This window comes from Tympanuchus pallidicinctus, unplaced genomic scaffold, assembly GCF_026119805.1.
Source record: "Tympanuchus pallidicinctus isolate F22 unplaced genomic scaffold, pur_lepc_1.0 scaffold9, whole genome shotgun sequence".
Classification (NCBI taxonomy): Eukaryota; Metazoa; Chordata; class Aves; order Galliformes; family Phasianidae; genus Tympanuchus; species Tympanuchus pallidicinctus.
In genome coordinates this window covers 7,112,109-7,122,968 of record NW_026294813.1, presented here as the reverse complement: position 1 = coordinate 7,122,968, position 10,860 = coordinate 7,112,109, and the positions used below count along the sequence as shown (strand labels likewise).

The 10,860-nt window shown below is 42.4% G+C and overlaps 1 protein-coding gene across 1 annotated transcript; it reads right to left on the bottom strand.

The window, feature by feature from the left end:
* Positions 1-433: 433 nt before the first annotated feature.
* ESM1 (endothelial cell specific molecule 1) lies at positions 434-9,529 on the bottom strand. The gene is made up of 3 exons (XM_052670184.1): positions 8,927-9,529; positions 5,216-5,371; positions 434-2,500 (listed from the first exon to the last, which is right to left on the bottom strand). Exons 1-3 carry the CDS (start codon positions 9,225-9,227, stop codon positions 2,400-2,402), a joined length of 558 nt encoding a protein of 185 aa, XP_052526144.1. The 5' UTR covers positions 9,228-9,529; the 3' UTR covers positions 434-2,399.
* Positions 9,530-10,860: the final 1,331 nt, after the last annotated feature.

Sequence of the window (10,860 nt, the reverse complement as noted above, 5' to 3'; positions counted from 1 at the left end):
AACAGAAGAAAGCATACAAAAACAGTTTGCGTATGTCCCACTCCTTCTCCATTCATCTTTTATTTGCCATAAATGAATCCACAGGCTATAACTATTTGACAAATCAAATTCCTGGCCATTGAGAGGTTCACAAACATGTTCTGTTCTGTGCTCAGGGGTAAGCCAGGGAGGGACTTCCCCTGGCAGGCAACCTGGGCCCAGCCACCTCTTTGTGAAGTTGAAGATGGTGGGAAGGCAAAGACACAAGCCACTTGGGCGCAAAGTCACTCTGGAAACAAGCCATTCCCTTAGCTCTTGGCTTCAGCAAAGAAAATTCACCAAGTAGATGCAGACATTGTGAAATCATTTGGGAAGAAAACTGTGCCTAGTCTGCATGCCTAGAGGCTGTGCAATCACCAGCAGAACTGTCGTTAATGGATAAACACAACAGCAATGCTTTCAGATGTTTTTTATTGAACAATAGTTAACACATACTTTTAAAAATCAACCAGCTTATTAGATTTACATTCAAGAACATCATTTATGACACTTGTAAAACAACAATAATGTATGCAAATATTTACTACATTCTTTAAATAATGCAATTCAGTCTGCTGAAAGAGCGTGGATTGGATTCTGCTCTCACTGAAAGTGTCAGAAGATTGCTTTTGATATCAATAGATGAGTATCAATATGTTTTCCTATAAATATCCCAAGACAGAATTTCTCCCTCTCAGTCCTAGACATTCATTACAAGTTAAAATGTGGTATCTGCTAGTTTGAGATTTACGCTTTCTAGATTATCATGGACCCATGCTGCCATATTGATATTTGAAGTCCATAGCAGACATTGTCCTTTTGCTCTGACACGGTGTGACTCAGTGTTTCCCTCTCAGGTAAGCAACCTGCTTTCACTGAAGCTGCCTTTGGATCAAGGTCTGGACTTCTTAAAGGCTCCAGAGTTTCTCTTGGTTGTAGTTACAAGGTAAATTTTCAGATCCTGCACAAAACCTTGGCAGTGGTACTCTGTGCTCCTTGTTTTACTGAAGTCACTGTCAAAGCTCACATTGCTTTCAAAGTGAACATGCAATTCAATTCAAAGTGCATTTCCAATGAGAGTTTTCTGTCATATGAGGCAGTTCTGAACTTATGCAGCACAGGTTCGTTCTGTTACGCTACATTCACTTCCTTTATCTGAAAATCCAGTCATTTCCAAACATACCAGAAAACCTATCTCTGTGTGGCATTTTGTGTTACAAATATAATCCAGTTTGGCTTGAATGATGGATGCTGCCAAGTTCCCGAAACACTCTGAAGTATATAAATTATACTGACTAAAATGGGGATGCTTGCTCATGCACATAAGAAATGGAGGGCTTGACACCAAAGCATCACAGAATCCCAGAATGGCTGAGGCTGGAAGGGACCTCTGGAGGTCACCTGGACCAACCCCTGCTCCAGTAGGGTCACCTGGAACTCTGTGAGCTTGGCTGCCCTGTCACTTAACTGAGAGTCCGAGTTTTCCATTCATTTGATTAGATGAATTCCAGCAGAGTGACAGCTGAGCAACAGTCCATGATGAGGATGGAGAGGATGAAGGTCCATTTGCTGTCCTCTGACCCAATAAATGGAGGCATTGCTCTAACGGCACCAAAACAGCTGCTTTATAGAAGCATACACATTTAAATAATGCTAAGCAACTTCTTTCTTTTCTGATCCTTCCCTATATATCAGTATAATTTACTAAGTATGCTTTTCTTTCCACAGAATTTAATTTCAGAAGTCCTGCTTAATATGGGATATGCCTGCAGTATTTCAGCAAAGTTCTTCAATATAAATTCAAATGTGTTTTCTCCCTGAAGAAAGGTGTGCTTACCTCCAAGCAATTGTCACCAAACTTCCAAAAAGCAGAAAATGACCAGTGACTAACACCGGTTTATTTAACTTGCACCACTGAGCTCTTATGTTGTTGTTGTTTTGCTGGTGTGACTCAGGGGCATTGCTTTCTATCCTGGGATTTGTTGACATCCCTTTTTATTGCCTTGGCTCCATACCCATGGTTTCATTCACCCAAACTGTCAACAGAATTCAGTGAGAGCTTTCCTGGACTGAGGCTGCAAAAGTGGGCTTATGATATTATTTAAATGACTTGTGCTCTTTTTTCAATATTACTATACATTCAGAGATCCCCAATGTTTCTTTCTTCAAATACTTATCAAAACAAATATCAAAAATCATATACACTGTACAGTCTATTTTTAAGTAAACATTTTTCTCATGACAAACAGAATCACAATTGGCCTGTAGAGGTTACATTTTCATACGCTATAGATTTACTTCGTTCTTAAAGTGTGTTGTTGCATATTCAATGATCTGTGAGAAATGCATTCTTTATGAAGTCTTATTAGCACAAGTAAATATCAGCGAGGATTTAGCCACTTCATCACGGGGGTGCGAATTGCTTTCTCCTTAACAAATTCCTCTTTTACAGAATTGCCATCCCCCGATGCCATGTCGTTATCTGAAAATATAATAATAAAGTAGATTTCATGGGAATGAGATGATTAGAATAATTTCCTACAGCAATGTCTCTGGTTTTAGGAACATTTCAGAAAAGTCTCAGCTGACAATAATTTTTGCAGGAATTCACCTGATTTTCGCCAGTTATCTGGTTGCAGAATTTCTGCCAGACTGTGGAATAAGACAGATGTGCCTCCTAATAGTCTAAGCAAAAAGCAGGTGATATGAGTTTGGTTTTCTCACTGTAATGCTCCGAAATGACATGGAACCAGCCGCATGTTCTCAAAGGGCTGAAGCTGCAGCTATGCTCAGACAGAGGCCAGCTGGCACGGTGTTGCCTAATGTATGCCATTAGGCTCTCTTACAGAAAAAAAAAAAAAAAAAAAAAAAAAAGGTAAAATATATCCAGTTTGTCTACTGGAAGTGGTTCCTGGCTCACACTGATTCCTGCGCTGCGACTGAGGTTGCTTGGCAGGGATTGCTGGCCCAGGGCAATGTGTGGCAGCCACTGCCCTACTGTTTGATGAGGAAGGCGACCACGCAAATACACAGAAACATGCTCTGGAAGACTTAAAAGTCCTGAGGGTAAATGTAGGCATAATGCCTTCATGGAATACATGGGCCAGAAATACCCAATTAACATACAGAAGTATCCACAGCTGTTTTAATTAACCGAGGATCTGCTCTGAATTATATAGCCACCTCTGAATACCAGTGTTAAATGAAACCTTGCGTGATCATCCTATGAGGCACTATGCATAGAGCACCTGGTCTACATCCATCCCACATTTGAGGAATATATGTTGTGTAACATTTGCATGGGTAAAAAAAGTCCCACTTGTTTCCATGGTGTAAGAATTTCATCCTGCCTGGGATAAAACAATATGCACTGAGGGTGTGAAAGTTTTGGGACAAAAGTGAGGGGAAAGTTCTTGAGGCATCAATTCAAAAAAACGTCTGGAATATAACATAAGTATAGTATCTGAAATGCATCTGATAAATAAACTAAGTAGAAAGCAAGGAATATTTTCTTAATGATATTTTAGCCCCCTTTAATCATTTAAATTTAGTCATTTAAAAAACCAAACCAAAACAAACAAACAAACAAAAAAACACCTGAAAAGGTGAAGGAACAAAATCATAAAGGAAAATCAGAAAGGATCAGGACTGATCCATCTTGCAAGGTGTTTTGAACAATCACTTTTGTCATGGTTTTGTGATTTTTGGCTCTCAGTATTCCACATCATAACACCATGTGGGGCACTGGGACATTAACTGTCAATGCTCAAGTCCTGGGTACCTGCCCTGAAGAGAAGAAGAACTACATTCCCCAGGGGACCTTGCGGTCAGGGAGAGGAGGTTTAACTCCTGCAAGGTCACTTGAGTTCTCTCTTTCTCGCCTGCCCTTCGTTGTGGGCGCTGCTCCCGTCTCCCTGCTGCTCAACTGGACTGCGCATCTCACCTCAGCGTTGTGGTGAGGCCTTTCCACCTTTCGGACATTCTCATTATATTTGATTTATTAGCTTCAATTCTGATTATATTGTATTATAGTGTGTTATCTTGCATTCTGATAATACACTTAGTAAATTAGTTTGTTTCTCCACAGATCGATGCCGCTGTTTTAATTATTTTGGGGTCTCCTGTTTCCTTTTTTCCGGAGGCGCTGATCTGCGGATCCCTCCGCCCCGCTCATCACAGAACTGGGCTGAAAAAGCCCGTAAACCGTTGACAGCTTTAAACAAAGTACAAGTGTAAGGCAGTTTGTTTCTGTCTAAGCTTTTCTAAACAGTGGAAGAAACATAACAGATATCAATGCTAAAAGGTCTGGATAGCTAAAAATAGCAAGAGAAAAATCAAAACTAAGCAAGAAAACTGTTGTTTAAGGAGAAATAAAATTCAAAGCATTTGGAGTAAAATCCCAGAGAAGCCTCTGGTAAGTCTAGAATTAAATCCCTAGTATTCATTTAAAATCTTCACATTTGTATTCATTTTGACTGGTACTTGTATTTAAGGTTAGCGTTGTTTGGTTAGGTATACCTCAAGAAAATAAACCAAATGGAAAGAAAAGTTAATCCCAGCTTTGAAAAATTCAGTGTTCACTTCCTCCCTCCTCAAACATTTCAATTTTCCATATGTTCCCCTTTGTTTGTTTGTTTGCTTGTTTTTTAAATAAGTCTGAGAAGATCTGCTACAGGTTTCAGACACAATCCTAAACATTAGAACTTATTCCAAAAGTATTGCGATTGGCAACTAAACTGAAGCACTTCATTAAACGGATCACTGACAACTGAATATGTAGAATGCTCTGTTTTCAAGGGAAAAAATATGTTATTTTTACCTATATTAGCTGACAGTGGCAATGTTAATATAACGAAATCCTGTTTTGACTTCATATGAGCTGGTTGATACAAGTCCTTACACATCCTCCCATTGCACAGGTGATACTGCAGTCTTAGTGCACTCAACAGCTGCAAAGAATTTCTCAAATGTTGTAACTTCTGAATGTTTTTACTATGTGTTACTGCTCACCTAACTCCTTGCCTTATGCTAAGGGAGCTGCCAATCAGAGGAAGCCTTGCGCTGTTAGCTCTTTGCTCAGCTTCACCAAAGCTGACACAGAGCTCACATCACATGCTAGTAGATCATGTACAAGGAGATCATGTAAGATCATACAAGTAGATCATGTACTAGAACCAGCTGCCCCAGGAAGTCTTACCTGTGTGAGAAATTATTTTTCGTCGATTTGGAGGCTTTGAAGCAGACAGTTGAAAAAATGGGAACTTCAAACACTTCCCAGTGACTCTGTCACAGATGCCAGATGGACAGTTGCAAGTTTTCCTGCACTCCATGCCATAGGTACCATAGGGACACTCTGAAAAAAAGCAGTATAGCAAAGTATTCCTTAGTGATCGAGGTCAGCTACCAGTGCCCTCAATAGCTGCCTCGGCTTTGTCCTTAGAAGTAGAAAACCTTTTAGTGGCATCCAGCCAAGCCTTAATGAAAACATTTTGGGATGTTGATTATTTGATACAAGTATTTTCAAGTTCTAATAATCGCAGATTTTCCTTTCCACACATTATACACATTATATGCATCATTCCTTTTCCTGCAGCTTGTTTACAGTGTGCTACTCTTCACCGAAACTCTTGTAGTTCTAAAATGCAAATAGAAGGCAATATGAACACATGAATATGCAGTCATCGAGGCTGTCGTTAGAGGTTAAACACTGCATTTAGAGAAGAAGAATACTTCAGAAAGCTTCTGAGCTCACTGTTTGGGCACAAGATCACCTGGTCTGGAGAAGGCGCAGACTCGGTGCTGCCCACGCTGGGGTGCAGAAGGTGCCCCGCAGGCGCCCCGCACGACCCTACGGAGCTCTCCAGGGTGGCAGTGCATCCACGCATCCCCAGACATGGGGAGCACTCCTGCAAACGTCCCAGCACACGTGCAAAGAGTTCTCAGAGAGTGAAGCGCTGCCTGCATATGACAGACAGCAATCAGGTGCAGAGGATTTGTCCCATCCCAGGGTAGATTGCATGACAGGGAATTGTATGATGTGACTTTTCTACAGCGCGTATTTTCCCAGAGTTGTGAGACGCGGTGTCACAGCCCTTGTCATCCTCTGTGTTGCTGTTCGTATCTTTGCAGGACCAGAAGTTAAGAGATAACAACACAGAAATTCCAGCATGAACATGCCCTCGCCAGACACCCCCACAAGAAATCAACCCAGGGAACACATGGAGAGTGCCAGAAGAAAGGTCTGTATTTCAGACGATCCTTTCCATCCCAGGGGCCACCCTAAATGATGAGTCCCAGAGTATTTCCCATTCTAGCCCTTGGAGCACATTAATCCCTCACTGGACCAAGGACACAGGTAGCCCAGACTCCCACAAAACCCTCCGGAAGGGCAACGGCCGCTTTACGCACTTATAATACCTTTTCCTGTCATGTTCTTCTGTTCTCCCTTATTTTGAGCACTAGGACCTTCCAAGCCAGATCTGGTTTCTGTACATTTACCATTCCACAACAGGCTTACTGTTCTCTGTCCAATCTCTTGAACAAATGCAAATATTTAATTTTTCTATACATCCTGGTGTCAGGATAATGCCCCAAAATGAAGCCAACATTTTACTATTCTCTCTGTACCCACTGGGCACTTTTCCATTAAGGAAAAGCACTGAAAATCCAACCAGTTCTCTGCTGAGCATTCCCTGCTGAGCATCACACAGTGAATCATCGCAGCTTGGAGAACCTCACCAAGTGTTCATATGCCTCCTTTCACACACAGTCTTTGATTTGCTGTTTGTGCACATAAAGCAAAACCCAAACCTTGTCACAAGTAAACAGTTTGCGTATGCACAGTCCTCCCTAAAGAACAAGCAGGGCTGACAGCACACACCCCATGAAGCCTTAATCTGTATGTTGTAAGTGCTCAGTTACTCCGCACAGAAAGCTGGGACACAAAGGCAATGGAAATAAGCCCAAATTCAAAGAACTATGTAATGACCCTGGCATCGATGATGCTCTTAAGGTCTGACCAAAATGGGAAATTTTAGCCAATTTTGCAGTTTGTAAGTAATATTCAACAGGGACCTGCTCCTACATAAATTACCAGATAGGTTGCAATGATTTAAGGGAAGCAAGAGTAGATTCTCTCTGTGACAGAAATGTATCTTACCAATAAAAGTGCGGAACACCAGTCTTCATAGACTGTTTTGAACAATAATGACATTGCTGCTAATAAAAATATGGAAACCCTTAAAGCATTTTTTAGATAAGAACCACGAAGAACATGAATTTATACTCAGAAAGCTGCTCTGAAGCACGCTGTGCATGTTCTAGCCATTCCAGAATTCACACACTGAAGAACAGTGAGTTCAGGTTATTTTCTGTCCACTACCTAAAAATAAATTGGTTGCATGATATTAGAGAGAATCCAGCCTCCCTGACTCCAGGAATTACTGCAAACACAAAAGTTATTGAAATTAGTAGGTAATCTGCTAAAATAGCTATAAATGGATACCTAAGTTAAGAATACTTGTCCCCACACTTAGTCTGATGGCATTCACATAAGTACAGAAGGAGATCGTGCCGTCTCTGAGCAGAGATGAAAAAAAAAATTAGAAATGAGCCCCGTAATAATAAGTGCAAATCTACCTGTGGGCAATACAAGTCTTAAATACTGATTTACAACTTCAGCTCATTATGCATTTATTGAGAGTATTTTCTTTGGTTTCTTGGAAAAAAAAAATGGTTTTACTCTGTATTTTCAACAGTGCTTCCAAAAATCATCTTCAGAAATTGAGATCTCATCTCCCTCAGCATTTCTTTTTCCACTTTTAACTGTGCCATTGAAAGACATTCATTTGAGATAGTGAAAAATAAAGAATAGTTCAAATAACTGGTAAAATGATTGGAGATGGTACCATGCACTACAATAATTTTAGTAAAATGAAGATCAGTCATCTATCTCATGAAAGTAATTTTGGTGGGTGCACCAAAGACACGATCCTTTCGTGTAAATTCTATCCCTTAGAAACAAAATGAGGGTTTTGAATTTCACCCTCTAACATGCACATGAATTCACCTTCACATCCCAACATAAGTAAATGCATGCTTTCTGTAAGTCAGTCTGAATAATTTTTGCAGTGCCTGGTCCTCACTCATGCCTTTCACTACGACTATTAATACTCCTAACATTTAACTGCCAAGATGCCTCTGTGTTTAAGGAAGTTATTCAGAGGCATATCTGTATCTACTCACTGAAGTGGTGTGCAGGAAAACATACTGCTTTCATGCTTTGTAAAGCATTATTGTTAATGGTTTATTTTAAAAGCTTTCCCCAACCTCTCAGCAACCTAATTCCTTTTCTCCTTTAGAAGATTCTCGTTTTTGCATGGAGCAATGATGCTCTTAGCTGGAATGTGCTGAGCTGAGGGTAGATGCAGCCTACCTGGCAGCAGCTGCAAGCAGAGGCAGCCCGCACCCTCCTGTTCCCCATCTCCTGCCACAGGGCTCTGCCTCACAAGCACCTCACAGGCAGGAATGAATAAGACACAGCGTCCTTCAGCAAGGCTGGACATGCAGGATTAAGGTCTTTGCGTGCTACACAGAGCCACCATGCAGCTCAGCAGAGGGGTCAGGACAGCTCCTGAGTCTCCAAAGTCTCAACCACAAATCTTATTATCCCTGCACACAACCTATCTGTGCTTTCCCACAGATGTCCCTGATCCTAAACAACACTCTCCCATCAGTAAGCCTGGCCCTCCTACATGTAACACCTTTTGATAAAGGCAGGTATTTCCAACTTTCCTCTCAGGTAAGAACTGAGCTGGAAAAACCTCTTTTCAGACCTTGCAAGCAGGAGGCTACACGTAGGCTGCTGTCAAATCACCGCAGTGGGTGCATGCAGTGTGATGGTCTTTACCTTTGCAGATACCGAATTCATCACCAAAATCATCCTCCTCAGTGTAAAACTGGCACTTCAGCCCCGGGCCGCACTTGACACCGTCCATGCCCGAGACCGTGCGATAGCACGTCTCGCCCAGCACTGCCGCGCACACCCGGCAGCAGCCGCAGTCGTCCAGCACCGTCCGCTTACAGCGCAAGGTGCTTTTGCACGCATTACTGTCACAGGGCTCGGGGCAATCGACCGCGTATTTCGCACTCCAAGCAGCTCCAGCGTGTGCAGGCATTAGGAGGAGTGTGAGCAACAGGAAGCCCTTCATGTCTCGCAGGGGTCAACGCTCGGTCCCAGGGAGCAGATTGCGGTGTTCAGCCCGGCGCCTGGTGCGGAGGGTAGCAGCGGTACAGAATCCAAAGCAGTAGCTGCACACATCAGCCTACAAGTTTATGAGCTTTATACAGCGTGTTGCCCACATGCTGCACCGTCGTCAGCTTCCTCAATCCGGCAGCGCTGCTCCTGCCAGCCTCCCTTGTTTCAGTTTATGAAATCCAGGATGAAGGTTGGATTAGCACTCTACTGCCATCCAGGAATTGAAAAGCCTGAGCTGATGTAATCTGTTATGTTTAGTTAGTTGTTTTGCATGAGGGCTGAAAACTCTCACATCCGTCTCAAATGCTCAAGGACGACTGCCAAAAGGAAAAAAAAAAAAAAAGGAAAAAAAAAACAACGAAACTACACACACACACACACAGACAAAAAAAAAAAAAAAAAAAAAAAAAAGAAACAAGAAGGATGCATACCTTCCTTCGGGCCAGCGGCTGCTGGCAGCACCGTTCTGCCCCGAGCACACAGGGAGCCAGGGAGAGTGCACTGGCTGTCTTACGTCCATGGTGATACAGTGATTTTGGACAGAAAAATCTGCACTCTGCTTTTGAGGGGAGGTGGACAGTTGCTGAAAAGTGCAAAATGAGATCATGGCAGTTAGGGTCTGAGCTCAGATATTTCAGTGATGTTTTTCCTGCCTGCTTGAAATAGTACTTTCTAATTGGTATTTCAGTGGAGTTGAACTAAACATCTTACTCAGAGGGTAATGATTCTCTAGCTCATGATTCTATTGCTAGAATAAGACCAGAATGAAAACAGCATTTTTTGGGCTGTTCTGCAGGAAACTGTGGAAAATGAGATGCCCCTAGCCTCACAGACCAAGAAGAAACCTCCATCCTCTGCCAGCATCAGTCCGCAGCCCCAGCACAGATCAGAGGGGCAGACCATCCCTCTCTATGCCACCTCCAGTGACCAAGATCTGTGGGACACCCTGGTGATGTTCCTGAGTGAAACCAGTATGAATAAACAGAAAATAAGCCTGAGTTTTTCCCCCATCCCTCTTAGACTCCATTCTCAGTGCCAAAGCCTTGACAAGAAACAGCAAACAAGCTAGGAGTTCAGTGAGACAGATGAGCCACCAGAGAGATGGAAATTTCTGCTCCAGAGAAATAAAGATCTGCAGGAGAGGAAAAACGGAATAAGCCTAATCATAAATAAATCCGAGAACAGCAAAAGTTGCTGCCACTGAAGTTAGTGGGAATGGAGTCAACATAAACTTGTATGTGACCAGCACACCATTTGGGAATCCTGAATCTCGCATGGACTGGGGATGCTGCCAGGAGTTTGCCAAATAGAAGAGAGATCTGGAAATATGCTGGAAATACAGGCAGTCAGGGCAGTCTTCTCTTTATGAGTGCAAATGTTCACTGACAAGTCCAAAACAAAATGCTTAGCTCTCCTTTCCTATGGAGAGAAAGAAAAAAACAGCACATTTTATGTTGTATTTGAGAGGATTTTCTCCTGGTCTTCAGGGTTATAAAAGCCAGGATGGGATGGGATAGAGTAGGGTAGGGTAGGGTAGGATAGGGTAGGGTAGGGTAGAGTGGGATGGGATGGGATGGGATGGGATG

What these genes read in the sequence shown, in the direction of transcription:
- ESM1 (XM_052670184.1), bottom strand. Translation starts at nt 9,227, where the DNA reads ATGAAGGGCTTCCTGTTGCTCACACTCCTCCTAATGCCTGCACACGCT. An exon ending in TGAATTCGGTATCTGCAAAG is followed by an intron (nt 5,372 to 8,926) that starts GTAAAGACCATC and finishes GCTTTTTTTCAG; the next exon opens with AGTGTCCCTATGGTACCTAT. An exon ending in AAAAATAATTTCTCACACAG is followed by an intron (nt 2,501 to 5,215) that starts GTAAGACTTCCT and finishes TTATATTTTCAG; the next exon opens with ATAACGACATGGCATCGGGG.